This window comes from Rhinopithecus bieti, unplaced genomic scaffold (assembly GCF_001698545.2).
Source record: "Rhinopithecus bieti isolate Rb0 unplaced genomic scaffold, ASM169854v2 scaffold_18921, whole genome shotgun sequence".
NCBI classification, from domain to species: Eukaryota; Metazoa; Chordata; class Mammalia; order Primates; family Cercopithecidae; genus Rhinopithecus; species Rhinopithecus bieti.
Window position 1 is genome coordinate 3,459,586 of NW_016810178.1, and position 23,447 is coordinate 3,483,032.

The window sequence follows — 23,447 nt, forward strand, 5'->3', positions numbered from 1 at the left end:
TGGTGGGATTATTATTAGGTCTTACAGGTTTGAGATAGGCATACAAAGTATATTCTTAAGGACGGAGAGAATATTACAAAGTACCTATTTAAGTGCGGGGATGGGAAGAATATTACAAAATGCCTTCTTAAGGGCAGGGGAGAATATATCCTATCAGTTAGGGTGGGGCAGGAACAAATCACAATGGTGGAGTGTCATCAGTTAAGGCTATTTTCAATTCTTTTGTGGATCTTCAGTTGTTTCAGGGGATATGATGGCTTAACTTGGGTTTATAGGCCTGACATTCCTGTCTTTTTATATTAATAAGAAAACCAAAACGTAATAGTGGCGAAGTGTTGGAGTGGTGAAAATTTTTGGGGGGTGATATGGAGAGATAATGGGCAATGTTTCTCAGGGCTGCTTCGAGCAGGATTAGGGGCAGTGTGGGAACATAGAGTGGGAGAGATTAAACCAAAGAAAGATTTTCCTGGGGTAAGGGGTGATATTGTGGGGTTGTCAGAAGGAGCATTTGTCGTATAGAATGATTGATGATGGCCTGGATGTGGTTTTGTAGGAATTGAGAAACTAAATGGAAGACACAAGCTCTGAATAAAAGAAGGAGGAACACAGGTATTAAAGGACTAAGAATTGGGGGAACCCAGGACATCCAATTAGAGAGTGTCTGGTGGGGGGTTCAATGTAATTATTTTCTTGGTTGGTGAGGTTTTGGGCTCTATCCTTGAGTTTTTTTTATGTTGTCATATACCAGGCCAGATTGATTTAAGTAAAAACAACACTCTTCATTTAAAAATTGTGCAGAGTCTCCTCTTCTTAGCAGTGGGTAAATAGAGGCCTCGGAGATTTTGGAGGAAAGAGAAATGCAAAGCCAGCAATTGTTTGTTAAAGAAGGATTAGAAACTGCTAGGAGAGAGTGAGTGAGATTGATAGTGTGCTGGAGATAGCTGTGGGGAGAGGTAAACGGTGGCATAAGAACGGGAAGAAGAATAAGAGTGAGTATAAAAGTAAAGAATAGGACTTCATCAGGGTGAAAGTATTGGAGTGTACCCTGTCAGCAAAGATCATCCATCTACTTCAAGAGGGAGTTGAGAGTGGTGGATTGGGGATAGTAACAGAAGATGTCCACTATGATGGTTTGGAAGAAAAGTGTAAACTGGCAGTGTAAACAAGGGCGGGGCATTTATGAGTAGTTGAGAATGGTAAATAGGCGTGTGACTGGACAGAAGATAGTAGGGATGACAAGTTTTCGGGGTGCAGTCCAAGTAGTGAGAGTGACTGCGTAAAGCCGTAAAGCCCTGTTGCGAAAAGTCGGGTAAGGATGAGTAGACCTAATAGAATGAAGGGATATATTAGGCTCATAAGGGTTATTACTGTTCTTCAGAAATGCGAGTGAGTTTAAGGGAAGTAGGGGAGAGTACTTGCGACTTCCAGGAGGAAGAGGAGAAGTCAGGCTGACTGTCTGATGGGCACAGTTTTACTCTGGAACTATGAACCTAATGGGGGGGTCCTGCAGATGAACAGCCATTGGGATACTATAGATGACTAATGGGGTCCGGTCCACCAAGGTTGTAGAGTTTGAGGGGTCAGTTTTTTAATAAGATTTGCAGCCTGGTGAATTTCCTGTCTAGCCTGCTGGAGGACTGGAAGATAGTTGCCTAGAGGGCTAGTGTTTGGGGTGAGGTTGGGGCCGAAAAAGAAAGTGTGTCCATATAAAAGTTCAAATGGATTGTACCCTGTAGCATCTCGAGGGCAAGCTCTAATTTTAAGAAGGGCAAGAGGTAAAAGTACTGTCGAGTCCTTTTTAAGTTGGAGGCTGAGCTTGGTGAGGTGTGTCTTTAAAAGACCATTATTCCTTTCTACTTTTCCTGAAGATTAAGGACAGTAAGGGGTATGAAGGTTCCACCGACTACCAAGAGCCTGAGAAACTGCTTGGGTGATTTGACTAATAAAGACCATTCCCTTATCGGACTGTATACAGGTAGGGAGGCCAAACCAAGGAATTATGTCTGACAGAAGGGAAGAAATTACCGTGGTGGCCTTCTCAGACCCTGTAGGAAAGGCCTCTACCCATCTGGTGAAAGTGTCTACCCAGATCAAAAGGTATTTTAGTTTCCTGACTCGGAGCATGTGAGTGAAGTCAATTTGCCAGTCCTGGACAGGGACAAATCCCTGAGCTTGATGTGTAGGGAAGAGAGGGGGCCTGAACAATCCCTGAGGAGTAGTAGAATAGCAGATGGAACACTGAGAAGTGATTTCCTTGAGGATAGATTTCCACAATAGAAAGGAAATGAGAGGTTCTAAGAGACAGGCTCGTGGCTGGTAACCTACATGGAAGAGGTTATGAAATGATGACAGAATAGAATGGGCCTGTGAGGCTGGAAGGAGATATTTTCCTTAATCCAAGACCCATTTGCCTTGTGTGGGAAGAGATTGATAGGTGGAAGTTTCAGTGGGGGAGTAGGTGGGAGTGACCGATTAGAAGGAGAAAAACTGACGCTGAGGGACAGAAGTTGGAAGCTGGCTGCTTTAGCTACCTTATCAGCATAAGTGTTGCCCTGAGTGATGGGATCTGATGCCTTTTGATGTCCCTTGCAGTGAATGACTCCAGCTTCCTTTGGACGTAAAGTGGCCTTGAGAAGAGTTTTTATTAAAGAGGAATTAATGATGGAAGACCCTTGCATAGAGAGGAAACCTCTTTCAGCCCATATAACAGCATGGTGGTGCAGGATATGGAAGGCATATTTAGAGTCAGTATAAATATTGACGTGTAGTCCCTTTGCAAGAGTGAGGGCCTGAGTTAAGGCAGTGAGTTTGGCTTGCTGAGAGGTAGTAGAGTGGGGCAGAGTGGTAGCCTCAAGGATAGATGTGGAAGATACTATAGCATAGCCTGCCTTTGCTGGTGAGTGGCAATTAGGCCTGGTGGAACTGTCATCAGTAAACCAAGTGTGATCAGAGTGAGGAACAGAAAAGAAGGAAATATGAGGAAACAGAGTGAATGCCTGGTGGATCAGAGAGATACAGTCATGGAGGTCAGGTGTGGTATCAGGAATAATGTGGGGGCTAGTCCAGAACAGTAAGGTCAAGTTGTTTGGAAAGAAAGGCTACGTGATACAGCCCTGGCTCTCGTGTAAGCATTCCGACCACACAGCCCTGCACTTCAGCTGTGTGTAATGAAAAAGGTTGGGATGAGTTAGGGAGAGCTAGTTTCGGAGCAGCTTTTAGGGCTGTTTTTTAAGGAGTGGAAAGGGGAGTGGGGAAAGGATTTAGGATTTATGGAGTCAGCTAGGTTTGTCTAGAACAGAATAATGGGTTGTGGAGGGAGGTATTGAGTATAGGAGAGTATATGGGTTTGGCACCATAGGGTGGATAGGCAAGACAATTAGGTTGATAAGGTGCAGATCCTGAACTAACCTGTAAGACTTGTCTGGTTTTTGGACAGGTAAAGTGGGGGAATTGTAAGGAGAGTTTATAGGCTTTAAAAGGCCATGCTGTAGCAGGCGAGTGATAACAGGCTTTAATCCTTTTAAAGTGTGCTGTAGGATGGGATATTGGCATTGAGCTGGGTAAGGGTGATTAGGTTTTAATGGTATGGTAAGGGGTACATGATCGGTTGCCAAGGAGGGAGTAGAGGTGTCCTATAGTTGTGGATTGGGGTGGGGAGATACAAGGGGAGGATGTGAAGGAGGCTTTGAACTGGGGGAAAAGACAGCAATGAGGTGTGGCTGTAGCCTAGGAATAGTCAGGGAAGCAGATAATTTACTTAAAATGTCTCGACCTAATAAGGGAGCTGAGCAGGTGGGGATAACTAAAAAGGAGTGCATAAAAGAATGTTGTCCAAGTTGGCATGAGAGTTGGGGAGTTTTAAGGGGTTTAGAAGCCTGGCCATCAATACCTACAACAGTTATGGAGGTAATTTATGCCCTTGAAAAGAAGGTAATGTGGAGTGGGTACCCTCTGTATTGATTAAGAAGGGGACGGACTTACCCTCCAGTGTAAGAGTTACCCAAAGCATCTGTGATGGTCCTGTAGGCTTCCAAGGTGATCGGGCAGTGTCTGTCTTCAGCCGCTAAGCCAAGAAGATCTGGGAAGCCGTCGGTCAGAGAGCCTTGGTCCAGAGTTCCGGGAGCTCTGGGAGTGGCTGCTGGGCAAGTTGGACAGTCCGATTTCCAGTGGAGTCCTACACAGATGGGACACGGTTTAGGAGTAATCCCAGGCTGCCGGCATTCCTTGGCCCAGTGGCCAGATTTCCAGCACTTGAAGCAAGATCCTTGGGGAGGCGATCCTGGAGGAATGCCTGGCCCCTGCGGTTTAGGCGTTTTGAAGTTCTTGTGTGCTGGAGATGTGGCTGAGGTTTCTTCACAGCGGAGGCAAGTAATTGCAACTCTTCTCTATTATTGTACACATTGAAAGCGAGGTCAGTTAAGTCCTGTTGTGGGGTTGATGGCCAGAATCTAATTTTTGGAGCTTTTTTTAATGTAGGGAGCGGGTTGGGTAATAAAATGCATATTGAGAATAAGACAGCCCTCTGGCCCCTCTGGACGCAGGGCGGTAAAGCGTCTAAGGGTTGTTGCCAGACGGGCTATGGACTGGACTGGGTTTTCATATTTGATGAAAACGAGCCTAAAAGCTAACTGATTTGGGAGAGTTCTGATAAAGAAAGAGAAGCATTATTAACCTTGGCTATGCCTTCAGCTCCAGCCACCTCTCTAAGAGGAAATTGTTGAGCAGGTGGGGGAGGGCTAGTCACAGAAGGAAACTGTAAGCTAGACTGGGTGTGAGGAGGGGAGGTAATAGGAGGGTTATAGGGTAGGGGAGCAGAGACTGAAGAAGAGTTGGGACCTGGCTTGGCCTGGCGAGGAGCAGCCTGGGAAGGAGGGGAGAGGTCAGATGGCTCTGTAGAAAAGAAGAATTCACAGGACTCAGAGCTTGGAGTGGAGACTGAAGGAACAGACAGGAGAGAAAGAAGAAAGATTTGGGGCGAGTCTCATTGGCAGCAGAGATTAGGAAGGGACCGATGTGTAAAAGAATCCCTGGACGTCAGGCACCTCAGACCATTTGCCCATTTTATGACAAGAATTATCTAGATCTTGTAGGATGGAGGAATCAAAAGTACCGTTTTCTGGCTATTTAGAATCATTGTCAAGTTTGTACTGGGGCCAAGCGGTGTTGCAGAAGAAAATAAGACGCTTAGGTTTTAGGTCAGGTGTGAGTTGAAGAGGTTTTAAGTTTTTGAGAACACAGGCTAAGGGAGAAGAAGGGGGAAGGAGGGGGTGGAAGGTTGCCCATAGTCAAGGAGGCAAGCCCAGAGAAAAGAGAAGGTAGAGACATGGAGAAGGGAGGTGGGAGTGAGCAGCCCTGGCCTGCAATGTGGGTGAGCAGCCAACTCAGGCATCCCTGCAATTGACTTGCCACCAAGGGAATGTGTGTGAATGACCAAGGCAGGTGTCTCCGCAGTGATCAGACACCAATGGAGTGTGGGTGAATAATCAGGCAGGCGTCCCGCAGTGATTAAACGCCAAGGGAAGGCTGTCTTCCTGAGTCTGTGACTGGCGCCAGAGTTTCGGGTCCATGGATAAAATGTGTGTCCTTTGTCTCTACTAGAGAGGAAAAAGAGCTGGAATTGGAAGGACAGGGAGATTGAAGGGTAGCAAAAGAGGGAAATTGACGGGTAGCAAGAGAGACTGGAGAAGAGAGTGAAAAGACCGCTTGCCTGATTTGAAATTGGTGAGATATTCCTTGGGCTGATTGGTCCGGGGACCCGAGGTCGTAGGTGGATCTCCTCACGGAGTGAGGGCAAGGACGGGACTGATCTCCCAAAGGAGTCCTCCTGTCCTGGGTCTTCAGCACCAAATGTCATACGCATCTCTGTAAAGAGACCACCAAACAGGCTTTGTGTGAGCAACAAAGGTGTTTATTTCACCTGGGTGCAGGCGGGCTGAGTCCGAAAAAGGAGTCAGCAAAGCGCGGTGGGATTATCATTAGTTCTTATAAGTTTGGGATAGGCATAGGAAGTACATTCTTAAGGGCGGAGAGAATATTACAAAGTACCTTCTTAAGGGCGGGGGAGAATATTACAAAGTACCTTCTTAAGGGCCAGGGAGAATATCAGTTAGAGTGGGGCAGGAACAAATCACAATGGTGGAAGGTCATCAGTTAGGACTATTTTCACTTCTTTTGTGGATCTTCAGTTGCTTCAGGCCATCTGGATGTAGTATACGTGCAGGTCACTGGGGATATGATGGCTTAGCTTGGGCTCAGAGGCCTGACAGTGGCTTGGTAGTGGTGAATTCTCTCAGCATTTGTTTGTCTGAAAAAGACTGTATCTTTCCTTCACATATGAAGCTTTGTTTCGCTGGATACACAATTCTTGCCTGTTAATTGTTTTGTTTGAGAAGACTGAAGATAGTGCGCTAATGCTTTCTAGCTTGTAGGGCTTCTGCTGACAAATCTGTTAATCTGACAGGTTTTTCTTTATAGGTTACTTGGTTCTTTTGTCTCACAGCTCTTAAAATTCTTTCAAGACTTCGTCTTAGCTTTAGATAGCTTGAAGACAGTGTGCCTAGGCAATGATCTTTTTGCGGTGAATTTCCCAAATATTCTTTGTGCTGCTTGTTTTTGGATGTCTAGGTATCTAGCAAGGCCGGGGAAGTTTTCCTTGATTATTCCCCCAAATATGTTTACCTGACTTTCAGATTTCTCTTCTTTCACAGGAATGCCAATTATTCTTAGGTTTGGTCATTTAACATAATCCTAGACTTCTTGGAGGCCTTGTTCATATTTTCTTATTATTTTTCCTTTGTCCTTGTTGGATTGGGTTAATTCAAAGACCTTGTCTTCGAGCTCTGAATTAATTTCTTCTACTTGTTTGATTCTATAGCTGAGACTTTCTAGAGCATTTTGGATTTCTATAAGTGCGTCCATTGTTTCCTAAAGTTTCGGTTGTTTTTTATTTATGCTATTTCATCCAATATTTCCCCTTTCACTTCTTGTATCTTTTTTTTTAATTTCCTTACATTGGGCTTTGCCTTTCTCTGGTGCCTCCCTGATTAGCTTAATAACTGACCTCCTGAATTCTTTTTCAGGTAAATCAGGGATTTCTTCTGGGTTTGGATTCATTGCTGGTGACCTACTGTGATTTTCGGGTGGTGTTAAAGAACCTTGTTTTGTCATATTACCAGACTTGATTTTCTGGTTCCTTCTCCTTTTGGTAGCCTCTATCAGAAGGAAGTCAAGGGCTCAAGGCTGTTGTCAGATTCTTTTGTCCCATGGGGTGTTCCCTTGATGTAGTAGTCTCCCCCTTTTCCTATGGATGTGTCCTCCTGAGAGCTGAGCTGGAGTGATGGTTATCTCTCTTCTGGCTCTAGCCACCCAGCAAGTCTACCAGGCTCCAGGCTGGTACTGGGGTTGTCTGCACGTAGTCCTGTTTTGTGTACCATTTGTGGGTCTCTCAGCCATGGATACCAGCACCTGGAGGTGTCAGCAGGGTGAAATGGACTCTGAGAGTTCTTAGGTTTGGTTATTTAATGCACTATTTTTGTGCTGGTTGACTCCCTGTCAGGAGGTGGTACTTTCCAGAGAGCATCAGCTGTGGTAGTATGGGGAGGAACAAACAGTGGATGGGGACTGTAGAACTTCCCTGTAGGGAAGGACCATTGGGTGGGGGCAGACCTAGGTGTGTCTGAGCTCAGGCTCTTCTTGGGCGTGTCCAGTGGGGAAAGGGGGTGAGGTTTTCAGGTCAATGGAGTTATGCTCCTAGGAAGATTATGGCTGCCTCTGCTGAGTCATGCAGATTGTCAGGGAAGTGGGGGAAAGCAGGCCGTCACAGGCCTCACCAAACTCCCATGCAATCCGAGGGGCCTGTCTCACTCCCACCATGCCCCCGCCAACAACACCAAGTCTGTTTCCAGGCAGTGGGCAAGCAGGGCTGAGAACTTGCTCCAGGCTACCCGTTTCCCAGCTGCTAAAGCAAATATGGCTTTCCTTCTTCACCCGCCTGTGGAGTCTGCCCACCAGATTCACACCCTTCCCTGAATTCTGGGAAGCAGACTTTCCCAGGAGACTTCTCCATCAGTTCAAAATGTTACAGAATTCAGCTGGCGATTCCTTTTCCCTGTTGGCCTTTCCCCGGTGCCTCTGGCCGCCCTCCCGAAGGACCCCTGTGAGGACAGGCAGAAATGGTTTATTAGGGAACCCAGCAAGCTCACAGGGCTTTCCCTGCTGCTTTCTCTACCCCTGTATTTTGCTCGGCTCTCTCAGTTGACTCAGTTCCAGGTAAGGTCAGAATTTTCTCCCGTAACCTAGACCTTCAGGTTCCATAGTGGGGGGGTGTGTTTGAGGGATCTCTGTTTCCCACTTCCACAGTTTGGGTACTAACAGTATTTGGGGTGTCTCCTGGGTCCTGCAGGAGCAATCCACTTCCTTCAGAGGGTCTGTGGGTTTTCTCGGCTTTCCTGATTTATTCGTGCAGTCATTCTGGAGTAAAACATCATGATGCAAGGCTCCACAGGCTGCTCTGTCCATCAGAGTTGGAGCTGTAATCTAGTCCTGCCTCCTGTCTGTCATGATCTGCCCATCCCCCTAAACGTTTTAAATAATCATATGTTTCTTGTTAAGTTTTAAGGGCTCTTTTTATGTTATACATATTGGCCCTGAGTTATATTTATCTCCCTTTCTTCTACATGCCTTTTATTTATGTGTAGAAAGACTTTTCCATCCTGAGATTATAAAACAGTATTATTTTCCTTTTCCTTTACCACATTTAGACACTTGATCTACTGGAATATGGAGTATTTTCATTTATGGTATGAGGGAGAGAATAAGTTTAATTTTTCCCAGAAGTTCTCTGGTGTCCCAGTAGCATTTGTGGACTAGTCTATTTTCTTTTTTTTTTTTTTCACTAACTGGAAATACCCCATCATCCTCTAAATGGTGTGACCTACAGTAAAATTTATCTTAATTGACCTCCACTTAACATACTGAATGGGTTAATTGATAGTCTCTATTCTCTCTATAAAACATACTGATGGAAGACCACAGTAAGCTTAATGTTTACTACTAACAGGCTACTTAGTACTATACTGGTATGATTCTGTTTCTTGCTTGTGGTTTTAGATCACTGATACTCAGATTTGATCATTCTACAAACTTATTGTGAACTCTGCTTGCCATTGTGTATTAATTTAATTTATGTAAAGCAGTAAAATATGAAAGGAAGGAAAGCTGGTGTTTTGGAGAAAGCTAAATTAGGTGCTTTAGAAAGAAAAAATGAGTCACCAAAAATTTTGTGGGTAGTAAGGACATTGTATACAGTTTATTTAAATATTATAACATATATAGATCTAAGTTCTAGGAGCAGGGAATGAAATATGGATATAAAGGATTACTTTTCTCCTATAGAAAAACTTGTAGAGTTCAGCAACAACAACAAATGGTTGAATTTGAGTGCAGTTTGGTATATGAGAGGAAGTTTATTTTCTGAATTATAGACCTTTAAAAATGTATTCTCTTGTGAAACATTTCAATGATGTAACTGTTGTAGTCCATTTGTGCTGCTGTAACAAAATACCTGAGAATTGGTAATTTATAAAGAACAGAAATTTATTTCTTTGAGTTCTGGAAGCTGAGAATTCCAAGATCCAGGTACTGGCAGGTTTGGTATCTGGTAAGGGTTCAGTCTCTGCTTCCAAGATGATGCCTTGAACATTGCATTCTCCGGAAAGGAGGCATAATATGCCTTCACATGACAGAAGGCAGAGGGGGAAAAAGAGACAAACTCCCTCTTTCGGTCCCTTCTCTAAGGTTACTTATTCCCAGTTACCAGTGTGGAGCCCTAATGACTAGAGGCCCTAACTTCTAGTAACGTCACTTTGGTAATTAGGTTTTAACTCAGCTTTTGGGGAGGATACAACATTCAAACCTTAGCAGCAATCATAGCTTTACATTATAAGTACATAGACCCAATTAAAATTTGTTAACAAAAACCTAGATTCATAGTAGGCTAAATGTAGTGTTTTCATACTGCAGACTGTTGTCTCTTTTGAACATGATGTGGTATTTCTAACTAGTAAGTTAAAAATACTGATCTTTAACTCTAAAATAAAGAGAGTGAAAACTAGATTACTGCATTGTATTAGTTTTCTGTCATTATACGACAACTTCAAAACTTAGTGACTTGAAACAATAACCACTTATCATATCAGTTTCTATGGTCAGAAATCAGGGAGTAGTTCAGGTGGGTGGTCTGGCTCATGATTTTTTTCGTGAGTTTATAGCCAAAATGATAGCCAGGGCTGCAGTCATCCGAAGCCTTGACTAGGGCTAAAACATACATTTTCGAAATGATTAACTCGTGGAATGCTGATTGTTGGCAAGAGCCGTCATTTCCTCCCCATATGGGCCTGTCCATGGGGCTACCTTAAGCGTATTCATAGCATGGTAGCTAGCCTCCCTCAGAATGTGCGATCCAAGAGAGAGAGGGAGGTAAAAAATGTAGTCTTTTATGACCTAGTTCTTGAAGTCACATACCATCTGTCACATCTATGTATTTTTGTTAAAAGTGAATCAGTAGGACAGCTCACACTCAAAGGAAAAGGAATTAGACTCCAACTCTTAAAAAGGAGAGAAACCACCACACTGCAGGTATTATTTGTGTGTGTGTGGATCAGTGAAGAGGAAGAGATTAATGTATAATGTTTGGTCTTCTTTTTAGGACACTGCCTTAGGAAAACCACGAGAGGTGTTTCGACTTCCTACAGATTTGACAGCATGTGACAATCGTCTTTGTGCATCTATCCATTTCACATCTTCTACCTGGGTTACCTTGTCAGATGGAACTGGAAGATTGTATGTCATTGGAACAGGTGAACGTGGAAATAGCGCTTCTGAAAAATGGGAGGTGAGGGTTTGTTTGAGACTTATGCAAAGTCCAGAAAGTATATGTAAATTACACCCGACTTATTTTAAAATGACACTTTTCAAGGATGGTTTACATGTGATCTGTTGTTTGATATGTAATGTTTTGGATCTCTTTTTAACTAAATTATAAAATGTATATTTTTCACAAACTGTTACATTAACCATTCCTGTTTTGATCTGGAGTCAGTGCAGTTGTCAAGAATTGCATTCATTTTTCAGCAGATATTTTATATGCGTAGAGTACTTCACTAAGCGTTGACATTGCCTCTTCCTTTTTGAAGAAGAGTTGACCAAAAGCTTATGTTAGGATGTTTTTCTCCTCTACCATTATGTTAGATTTGCTGGGATGTTTACATTGGTCAAATAGTGGTCAAATTACCAGAATATTCTCTATTTAGAAAAATACATGATATAAATACATAGTTAACATGCCAATTTCCAAGACAACATTTTACTTTAATTTAAAAGTTAGATATAAATCTAAAGGGTAGGTTAGGGTTTTAATAGTAATAAATAAGGAATTTCTCTAGAACTACAGTTTTTGAAAGTAGAAGAAAATGATGCCAAGCAGATAATCAAAAGATTTAGTTTACTGCTTCAGCTCCTTTGAGTTATGCTAATAAATGTATTGTAATATTGCTACTGTCTGAATCTCAGCAGGTGGCCTTTAGTTCTGGGTAAAGAGATGCAGCTTAATACATTTATATCTTACAAAATAATTTCATCTGACCAATAGATGCCTGCAAAGACCAGGCTTTAATTACTTGAAAAAAACCAGGGAGGTCTTAGAACCAAATAGTTTACCTACCTTACTAAGTTATACTAAAGGTTATACTACCAAATTATAGTATGTTCAAAATACACAGTAAATAACCAGAACAGCAGTAGCCTATTTACAAGAGCCTGTTGCATTCACAGTTTCAAATATTCATTGGATACTGTGACAATTTCTGTTTTGGCCTTTAGTAGCAACTTTAATTTTTCTGAGAAACAGAAGTAATGTGGTATGTAGCACAGCTACCTGAAACAGTTGGAAGGTATTTTGAGAATAATGGACAGGAGAGATAGAGTGGGAATTTATATGGTATTGAGCTGTATGGATTCTGTAGATTTTGAACAAGACAAACCTACTTGGCTCACTTTCATCTGAAAAATAATACCACACATTATTTCATATGAACTTATACTTCTTTTGGTTTTGTTTTGTATATCCCCTTGGCATGTATTAGGCCTTCAATAATATCTTTTAAATAAATTAAAAACTTAAATATACCTGTGGCTTCTTTAGTGTATACTGCCCTAATGAAATAAGCTCCCTTAGGAGATGTTTTCAGCTGATAATAATTTTGACTAAGTACTGGCAGGAGAGGGAGGAGACCTGGGCATTAATGGAGGTGGGAGGGATACTGTGTTATATTGGTCACTTTTAAGAAACAATTTAGGAGGGTTTTAGAACTTTAGGGTAATTAGTGTAAAAGAGAAGAAGCTAAAAGTGGAAGTGATTATGGAGCATGGTAAAGGGTAAGGGGGCCAAGGGTGGTGGTGGCGATTACTGAAGTTTAAAAAGAGAAATTAAAGGAGACAGCTTGCTTTCCAAATGTGTTGCCTCTAATACCATGGAAGCGCTGTGTATCTGCGGTATCACAATGTAGATGCTGGGCTTGTTCAGAAAACTAGAAACATCAGCCTAACAAGTATGCCATCTACTCTTTTGGTTTCATTCCAGTTCCTTTCACTCATACTAGAAAGAAAAAAAGAAACAATAAACTAGCTACTTGTTCCTGCCAAAACTTGTTATTTTCTGTTCTTCCCTTTTGTTTCCACTGTTCCCCAAACAAAAGCAAAATCCAATCAACCAATAAAAACCTACCTTCATCTGTCATCTCTGTTTTGAGTATTTAAGGATTTTTTTTTAAGTTTTTGCTTTTTCAGTTTATGGAAATCTTAAGAACCGATTCTGAAGGCCCACTACTTGAATGATTTTGGCAGATGTTCAAATACATAGGGAAGTTGATGACATTAAAGCACACTTTTCTTTGTAAGTTTTCAAGTAGGAGTAGATATGTGGGGATTCCAGGTACAGGGTTTTTTGTTTTTGTTTTTTAAAGCAACCTTTTTTTCAGTTAGGCTTTTTCTCAACTGTCCGTATTTTATTTGGAAATCTTGTTTAGGAGGCAGCCTTAAAACGTTCTTTATTTTGTATTTACCCTTAAAAATATAATAGTAGTTGAGATCTTCTGTTTGTGGTATAAGAAAGAATTTGATAAGATTTTGTGTGTTTCTGTATGATGCTTAGGTAAGATTTTGTGTGTTTTTATATGATGCTTTTTTGCTTTTCAAAAAACACTTTAGGATTATATTTTAAATAGAGTTTATTAACTTAAATGCTAATAGGCTTTTTTTTTTTTTGAGAAAAAACATGTTTTGGTGATTTATTCTTCAATGTTTTTGACTCTTGCCTTTGTAAACTTCTAGAGAATAAACAAACAGGGACACTCATATACAGTATCTGGAAACTGAGAGGAAGCAAGGTAGCCAAGACTAATGATCAGTTTTTTTCTTACACAAATAAATATTTTCTTAAAAGTTCTGTCCTCAGGGAACATTATCTAAACTCGCAGTCTTTATGGTAAAGGCCTTTCTCTTTTTAAATTTCTTGTAATAAATAGTATCCAAAGTAACTGTTGAATCACCAGAATCTTATGTATTCCCTCTATGCTATCTGTGTTCATGTAATTATGTACACATTTTTGTGTGTCTAATTTTGTTTTGTAGATTATGTTTAATGAAGAACTTGGGGATCCTTTTATCATAATTCACAGTATCTCATTGCTAAATGCTGAAGAACATTCTATAGCTACCCTACTTCTTCGAATAGAGAAAGAGGAATTGGATATGAAAGGAAGTGGTTTCTATGTTTCTCTGGAGTGGGTCACTATCAGTAAGAAAAATAAAGGTAAAACAAAATCTGAATCTCTCTCTACTGGTTGCCATTATTTAGTAGATTTTGGAACGCAAAACTCTCCCTGTAAATGCTGTTTGCTTTTTCTTGGTCATTGTGTTACAATTCTGGCACTTGCCACCACTGGTGGAATGAATATGTATAGGTGGTTTTTTCCTCAGGTATATTTTATAGAAAAAAAAATGCAGTGTGCTTCCACAGCCAATTATGCCTTTTATATAAAATAAGACATTGTTATATAAGTTTTGAATAATTTAACAGGTATATTTTAATATATACAAAATATATGCATATGTATGTGTGATACACAAAATTTATACCTAAAACTAAATGTAGGTTAATAAATTATAGTATAATTTAAATGTAAATAAATATAAATACTTACTTGGAAATGAATGTCTTTATTTCATTAAATTACAAGTATAATTTCTTTTAAATCTAATTGAACTTCATTATTTGTTTCTACATTTAAGAAAACTGTTACTGTGCTCCCATGTTTAGAATAGTCCTGAACCTTGGTCTGTTTGAAGCTGTCTGTCAAGCTTCTAACTTGACATTAAAAATTACAATCTCATGAATTAATTAGGATTTCTTTAGTGGTATTAAGAAAGCTCTTTGCCTTTGCTTAGTTCCTACTGACTCATCGAGTGTTTTCTTTTTAATTGTAGTTGAGTACTGAGAGTGCTTGTTTCCATAATGACTCTATGCTCTTTTTCTCAGTAGTTTTTATTAGCTGACTCATTTATGAGTAAGTTAATATAAATTATCATTCATCACTATAGGCAAATATTTCTTTACCATAGCTACTAGTTTGCAATTCAATAAAGACATTAGAAGTTGTTTCCTAAGAGAGTTTTGCCTTTTATTCTAAAACAAACAACTGTCTGTCTGTCTGTCTATCTATCTATCTAATAGATATCTCAAAATAGTTTATAAATAAACTAATAAGTCTCCTAGATTTATTCTTTGAAATATTCAATATAATTTATTAGTTCTTTTTGGTGTTGTAGTTTTATCTCTGGAGGAACACAGTAACTTTAAACTTTAAATTAGATATTAGAAAACTTTTTTGAAGTCCCAGTTGGTAACCATAAGATCTATGTCACAACTATCTGAGTATGCTGACACAGTGCAAAAGCGGCCATAGACAATATATAAATGAATGAGTATAGCTGTGTTCCATTCATACTTTACGGACATTTAAATTTGAATTTTATGTTTTTTTGACATGTATTTACATATTCTTTAAATATTACCATTTTAACAATTTAAAAATATAAAATTCATGCTTAGCTCACAGGCCATACAAAAATAGACCTAGATTTAGCTTTGACTCAAGGGTCCTAGTTTGCAGAACCCCTGCTTTAGATAATGGAAACCTTAATTTTTTTAAGGTACATAATTCAAAATCTTACAGGAGACACTGTCATGCATATTCCTCCTCCTTTCTCCAAGACACTTGCTTCTGTAACATCTTTTTCTCAATCTGTGGTGACTCATCAAATTGCCTCAGAACATAGCAGTACTCTGCTCCAGCTCTATCTTCTCCATCCCCTTTGTCTTCATTTCTTTGCCTCAACTGGACAGATACATTGAGACTAACCTTTTTTCTCCCAAGATTGTAGTAGTAGAATCATTAATTCTCTTTATTGTTCCTTTATCTTTCTTTTATATCTTGTTCCTTCTCTCCCAGACTATTACTAATATGATTTTTTTCTTTTCTTTTAATTAACAGAACTGTGTTTTGTAAACTATTTTGAATGAAACATTTCATAAATTACATTTATGGTCACATAAGTTTGAAAATGTGGGCATAAAATAACTCCATTACATATTAAGCATATTAAAGTTTCTAAAAATTGTGAGTAAAAAAAATTTAGGCTAGATTCAGTGGGTCATACCCGTAATCTCAGCACTTTGGGACGTCAAAGCAGGAGGATCACTTGAGCCCAGGAGTTTGAGGCCAGTCTGGGCAACATAGTGAGGCTCTGTCTGTACAAAAATTACAAAAACATTAGCTCGACATGGTGGTGTGCACCTATAGTCCCAGCTGCTCTGGATGCTGAGGTGGGAGGATTGCTTGAGCCTGGGAGTTTGAGGCTACAGTGAGCTGTGATCGTGCCACTGCATTTTAGCTTGGGCAACAGAGCAAGGCCCTATCTCAAACAAACAAAAAAATTTACACTTAATCTTTTTTTTTTTTTTTTGAGACGGAGTCTCGCTCTGTTGCCCGGGCTGGAGTGCAGTGGCCGTATCTCAGCTCACTGCAAGCTCCGCCTCCCAGGTTTACGCCATTCTCCTGCCTCAGCCTCCCGAGTAGCTGGGACTACAGGCGCCTGCCACTTCGCCCGGCTAGTTTTTTTTTTTTTTTTTTTGTATTTTTTGGTAGAGACCGGGTTTCACCGTGTTAGCCAGGATGGTCTCGATCTCCTGACCTCGTGATCCGCCCGTCTCGGCCTCCCAAAGTGCTGGGATTACAGGCTTGAGCCACCGCGCCCGGCCTACACTTAATTGTAACCTAGCATTTCTCCACATATTTAACCATGGAATCCAGTTTTTTAGACTTCCTGTTCCTTTCTGTCCCATGCATGTTGGGAAAGGCCACCCTAGAAATATGTAATGTCTGTGTTTGGATCTTTAAAGTCAAGTAGGACTTTTGGCCCTGCATGTATCTATAGGGGAAGTGAAGGAGTTTTGTTCATTCATTAAATTACAAGCCTGTCCTTAAATATGTGTGAATTGAATGTGTGAATGTAGGTGAGGATTTTGAGTAAAAACAATGAGATATTTTAGAACAGATGGTATTATGTAAAAACTCATAATAATATGACATTGAGTTGTGATTTTTGGCTACTCAGTATGAAGCCTACAAGTACAACCCACTTGGAAGAGTAACAGTATAGGTAACAGTATGGAGTCAGCTAAAATATTGAGTACTTTTTAAAGCAAAAAATTACTGTCTTTATAGGAAAATAAATTTAATTTGTCAGAAACTTTTGGAATACAGTTAATTGTTTATATCTTAAAAGTAGCACTAATTTATGTTTAATTATAAGCATATAGATAAATGTCTTGAGTGGGTAAAAAAAATTATTTCTGCTATAAATTTATTTCATTGTTAAAATGCCCCTTATCAGGAGTTAGAGCAGGCAGAAAAATAGTCCACACTGCATGTGTGACTTTTCAGAAGATGCTTATCACATACCTGCTGAGAAGGCAGACAGGCTTTAGTCAAGGAGAGGTAGGTCATACAGAAGCTGTTATTCCAAGTAAGCCAGTCATGTTGGAGTTCTGGGGCACTGCTGTCTAATAGAGATTTCACCAAGATGGACATGTCTTATATGTGTACCATTCACTGCAGTAACTACTAGCCATGTGTAGCTACTGAGCAATTAAAATGTGGCTAGTGTGACTGAGGAATTTAAATTTTACTTAATTTTAAGTAGCCACTTGTGGCCAGTGACTACCACATTGGACAGGACAATCATGAAGAAATTTCACCAGACCCAGCATTTTAAAATAGGGACTTATTTACAGAAAATTAGGTTGTAAATTGTTTATCCTTATGAAAAGACTCTTTATAGTATACCTTTTAATAGTACATTAAAAGTATTTAATTATAATTAAAATCAATATTTAAGTATCAGAATATTTTGATAATAGTTTTTATTTGTAATGTTTTGTTCTAAAATACTTTTTCTTACAGATAAGAAAAAATATGAAATTATTAAGCGTGATATTCTCCGTGGAAAGTCAGTGCCACATTATGCTGCTATTGAGCCCGATGGAAATGGTCTAATGATTGTATCCTACAAGTCTTTCACATTTGTTCAGGCTGGTCAAGATCTTGAAGAAAATATGGATGAAGACATGTCAGAGAAAATCAAAGGTAATTTTTATTCTTAAAAGAGCTTGTTTGTATTTGCGTAAACATATATTTGTCTTTTGTTTTACCAGTTAATAGTTCTACACGGGCAAGAGATAAAGCATAATTTTTTTATATGTCCATATATTTTCAGAAGTCTTTTGTAGGTATACACCCTTAATAGTGTAATTAACTGTTTAATTTGATCATTTGTTATTACCAAATGGTTTTTTAAAAATCGTTTGTTAAGCTTCCTTGATTAGACGCTGATAAATAGTTATCAAATACATAAATAATGTCCTATTTGCTATTAGTATTAAAAGTGTAATATCGAAGATACTAATTTTTAAAAATAAATTAAGCTAACCTACCTGTTCTTACCTTTTATACTAAACTGAAAGTAAGTTCCTTGAGGGCAGAATCACATAATTTTATCAATGTTGAATGAATGAATGAAGGTTATGTTTTAGCATGAAAAGACTGGCCATACACAGTGGCTCACGCCTGTAATCCCAGCACTTTGGGAGGCCTAGGCGGGCGGATCACAAGGTCGGGAGATCGAGACCATTCTGGCTAATACGATGAAACCCCATCTCTACTAAAAATACAAAAAAAAAAAAATTCTGGCGTGGTCCCAGGCAACTGTAGTGCCAGCTACTTGGGAGGCTGAGGCAGGAGAATCGCTTGAACCCAGGAGGCAGAGGTTGCCGTGAGCCGAGATTGTGCCACTGCACTCCAGCTTGGGCGACAGTGAGACTCTGTCTCAAAAAAAAAAAAAGATAAGACAAGAAATTTCAGAAGAAATTTATATTTGTAAATAAAGAACAGACATTCTTTTAAAACTTTCCAAGAGAACATTCCTCTGTAATAATTACTGTTCATATTTCTGATGTTCATAGCCAGAGAATAGTATATTTTACTTAACAGAGATTTTTGCAATATTTAATAATTATACATATTTTTCTTTGAATCTACCTTTTTTGTTAAACAAGTTAATTATTTTAAAAAATTAGTTTTACCTTTTTATTTTTAAGTGAAAGCATGTTGATTAAGAAAGTAAGGAAATAAAAGAATGGCTACTCCATAAGCACAGCAACCTAGGTTTACTATTTTTGGATGCCTTAAAAAATGAATTATTTGAAAATATTTGAAAATATTAATGTAGTATATAATTGAAAATATTTTCCACAGAGTTTATAAATATATGCACCTTTGAATACAAATCTTGAACTTAGTAGGCCTTTAGACTTTTTAACACCTTGGTTTCCTCATATGGGATTCGTTTTTTGTTAGATTATCTCTAAGATCCTTTCCTGAATAAATGTTACTATTCTGTCTAATTAGGATGCTAACCTCATCTAAAGCTTAGCCAGAATAGCTATTTATTTCACTAGATCATGTGTCTTTAGAATTCCTTTGGTAAGCAATTGTGAGGGAGTGGAATGAATGCCTTAATCTTTGGAGCCATTCTGCCCAGATAACCATGTAGTTCCAAGAGAGATTGAAGCCTAAGTGGGACACATCATGTCTTTAAATTACTACCACAGGTATGGTTTTACTTGATGACATCTCATGCTATATCTTGACTTCCCCCCAAATTCATTGTTCATTTTGTCATAGGATTTTCACAGTAATAAAGGAAAAGTGTTGTAATTTCTAAAAATTATGGGTAGTTTGGTCATTGATTGGCATGTGTAATGCTTTCTGAATATTAATATATATACTGGTTTCCTTTCTGTTAACTTCAGGAAGACTAGTATTATCTATTGGCTGTTTGGCATTTTAATAATATGTTTTTAAAGACCTAAAACACAATCTCTAAAGGCATAGAAAGGTACTCAAAGAAACCAATAATTGAGAAAATTATTTTGGTGTTTGTATACATTCAACAATGTATACAATGGGGAAGTGATTAAAAAATTGTGACTTTCCCTTTAGTCTACATCCATGGCCTTTAATTAATTAATACATTTTTAAAATTTCAACTTTTATTTTAGATTCAGGGAGTACATGTGAATGTTGTTTTACCTGGGTGTATTTGCATGGTGCTGAGATTTGGGGTACAATTGATCCTGCCCAGGTACTGAGCATAGTACCCAACAGTTATTTTTTCAACCCTTTCTACTCCCTCTAGTAGTCCATAGTGTGTGTTGTTGCCAGTGTTTAGCTCACACTTATAAGTGAGATCATGTGGTATTTGGCTTTCTGTTCCTGCACTAATCTGCATAGGATTACGGCAACTTGCTATATTCATGTTTCTGCAAAGGACATGATTTTGTTCTTTTACTTGGCTGTGTAGTATTCCATGGTGTATATGTGCCACATTGTTTTGTTCAGTCCACTGTTGATGGCCACCTATGTTGATTCCATGTCTTTACTGTAGTGAATAGTGCTGTGATGAACATACTAGCCCATGTATCTTTTTGGCAAAAAAATTATTTATTTATATATATATACACCCAGTGTTGAGATTACTGGGTTGAATTGTAGTTCTGTTTTAAGTTCTTTGAGAGATCTTCAAACTACTTTCCACAAGGGCTGAATTAATTGACATTCCCACCAATAGTGTATCAGCATTCCCTTTTCTCCACAGCCTTATCAGCATGTGTTGTTTTTTGACTTTTTATTAATAACCATTCTGACTGGTGTGAGATGATATCCTTGTAGTTTTGATTAGTGCTGATGATTAGTGATGAGTATTTTTGCATGTTGGCCATTTGTATGTCTTGTTTTGTGAAGTGCTGTTCATGTCTTTTGCCCATTTTTTAATGGAGTTATTTGTTTTTTGCTTGTTAAGTTTTTTAAGTTCCTTATAGAGCCTTGATATTAGACTTTTGCTGGGTGCATAGTTGCAAATGTTTTCTCTGATTCTATAGTTTGTTTACTCTTTTTGCTGTGGAGGAAGTCTTTCATTTAATGAGGTACCATTTGTCTGTTTTTTTGCTGTTGAAATTACTTTTGAGTACTTAGTCATAATTCATTTTCAAGGCCAGTGTCCACAATGGTGTTTCCTACGTTTTCTTCTAAGATTCTTACAGTCTGAGGTCTTACATTTAAATCTTCAGTTCATCTTGAGTTAATTTTTGTATATGGTGAGAAGTAGGGAACCAGTTTCATTTTTCTGCATATGGCTAGCCAGCTATCCCAGCACCCTTATTGAAAAGGGACTCTTTTCCCTATTGCTTGTTTTTGCTGCCTTTGTCAAAGATTATCAGATGGGTATAGGTGTGTGGCTTTATTTCTTGGTCCACTGGTCTGTGTATCTGTTTTGTACCCTTTTGGTTATTGTAGCCCTGTAGTATACTCTGAGGTCAGTTAGTGTGATGCCTCTGGATTTGTTCTTTTTGCTTAGGATGGCTTTGGCTATTTGGGCTCTTTTTTGGATCCATGTGAATTTCAGAATAGTTTTTTCTAGTTCTGTGAAATAATATTGGTAGTTTGATAGGAATAGCATTTAATCTGTAGACTGTTTTGAGCAGTATGGACATTTTAACGATATTGATTCTTCCAACCCATTAACTTGGAATGTTTTTCCAGTTATCTGTGTCATCGGTTATTTCTTTCAGCAGTGCTTTGTAATTCTCCTTGTGGAGATCTTTCATCTCCTTGTTAGATGAATTCCTAGGTATTTTATTATTATTATTATTATTATTATTATTATTGGCAGCTACAGTAAATGGGATTGTGTTCTTGATTTGGCTCTCAGCTTGAACATTATTGGTTTGTAAAAATGCTACTGGTTGTATTCTGAAACTTTACCGAAGCCATTTGTCAGTTCCAGGAGGCTTTTGGTGGAATCTTTAGGATTTTCTAGGTATAGAATTATATCATCTGCAAAGTTCGACTTTTCCTAATTGGATACCTTTTATTTATTTCTTTTGCCTGATTGCTCTGGTTAGTACTTCCAGGACTATGTTGAATAAGAGCTGTTGAGAGTAGGTGTCCTTATTTTGATTCAGTTCTCAAGAGGAATGCTTCGTTTTCGCCTCTTCAGTATGATGTTGGCTGTGAGTTTGTCGTAGATGGCTCTTGTTATTTTGAAGTATGTTCCTTTGATGCCTAGTTTCTTGAGGATTTGTAAAATGAAGGGATATTGGATTTTATTGAACACTTGTTCTTCATCTATTGAGGTGTTCCTATGATTTTCATTTTTAATTCTGTTTATGTAGTGAATCACATTTATTGATTTGCATATGTTAAACTAACCTTGCATCCCCAGGAAGGAAGCCTACTTGATCATAGTCAATTAAGTTTTTGATGTGCTGTTGGATTCAGCTTGCTAGTATTTTGATGAACATTTTTGCATCTATGTTCATCAGGGATATTGACCTGTAATTTTTATTTGTGTGTGTGTCTTTGCCTGGTTTTGGTATCAAGGTGATGCTGCCTTCATAGAGTGAGTTAGGGAGGAGTTCCTCCTCCTCGATTTTTTTGGAATAGTTTCAGTTGAATTGGTACCGGCTTTTCCTTGTATGTCTAGTAGAATTTGGATGTGAATCCATCTGCCCAGGGCTTTCTTTGGTTGATAGATTTTTTATGACTGATTGAATTTTGGAACTTGATATTGGTCTGTTCAAGGTTTCAGTTTCTTTCTGATTCAATCTTGGGAGATTGTTTTCCAGGAATTTATCCATTTTCTCTGAATTTTCTAGTTTGGGTAATACAGGGGTTCATAATAGTCTCTGGGTTTTTTTGTATTTCTGTGGAATTGGTTGTAATTACCTTTTCATTTCTGACTGCGTTTGTTTGCATCTTCTCTTTGTTAATCTAGCTAATAGCCTATTGATCTTGTTTATCCTTTCAAAAAAAAAACAACTTTTGGTTTCATGGATTCTTTGTTTGGATATTTGGGTCTCAATTTCATCCTGTTCTGCTTTGATTTTAGTTATTTCTTTTCTTTTGCTAGTTTTGGTGTTAATTTGGTTTTTTTCTTATTCTTCTTGGTGCGATATTAGATCATTAATTTGAGATTTTTCTAACTTTTTGAGGTAGATATATAGCACTTTCCTCTTAACACTGCTTTTGCTGCATCCCAGATAATTTCCATGATATTGTGTGATTTTAGAGAGATCTTCTTGGTATTGATTTCTATTTTTATTCCACTGTGATCTTAGAGTATGATTGGTATGATTTCATTTTTTATAATTTATTGAGACTTGCTTTATGGCTGAGCGTGTGAGGGATCTTGGAGTATGTTCTGTGTACAGATGAGTAGGATTTATATTCTGTGGTTGATGGGTGGGGTCTTCTGTAGATGTCTGTTAGATCAAGTGTCAAATTTAAGTCCATAATTTTTCTTTAGTTTTCTACCTTGATGATCTGTGGGATGCTGTGAGTGGTTATGTTGAAGTTCCCCACTGTTGTCTTGTGGCTAAGTCTTTCCATAGGTCTAGAAGTACTTGTTTTATGTATCTGGGTGCTCCAATGTTGAGCACCCAGATATTTGGGATAGTTCAGTCTTCTCATTGAATTAAACCCTTTATTATTATGTAATGCCCTTTGTCCTTTTTTTACCTTTGTTGGTTTAAAGTATGTTTTATCTGATCTACGAATTGTGGCCGGGCGCAGTGACTCACACCTGTAATCCCAGCACTTTGGGAGGCCGAGGCGGGTGGATCACGAGGTCAGGAGATCCAGACCATCCTGGCTAACGCGGTAAAACCTCGTCTCTGCTAAAAATGCAAAAAATTAGCCGGGCGTGGCGGCGGG

At 38.8% G+C, this 23,447-nt stretch overlaps 1 protein-coding gene across 2 annotated transcripts in view; it reads left to right on the forward strand.

Moving 5' to 3' along the window:
• Positions 1–23,447, forward strand: part of NUDCD1 (NudC domain containing 1) — a 93,119-nt gene that overhangs the window by 24,699 nt on the left and 44,973 nt on the right. For both annotated transcript variants that reach the window (XM_017891525.1, XM_017891524.1), the window contains exons 3-5: positions 10,706–10,891; positions 13,687–13,867; positions 17,580–17,762. In XM_017891525.1, coding sequence (XP_017747014.1) covers positions 10,706–10,891; positions 13,687–13,867; positions 17,580–17,762 — 550 coding nt within the window. The remainder of the gene's footprint in view (positions 1–10,705; positions 10,892–13,686; positions 13,868–17,579; positions 17,763–23,447) is intronic.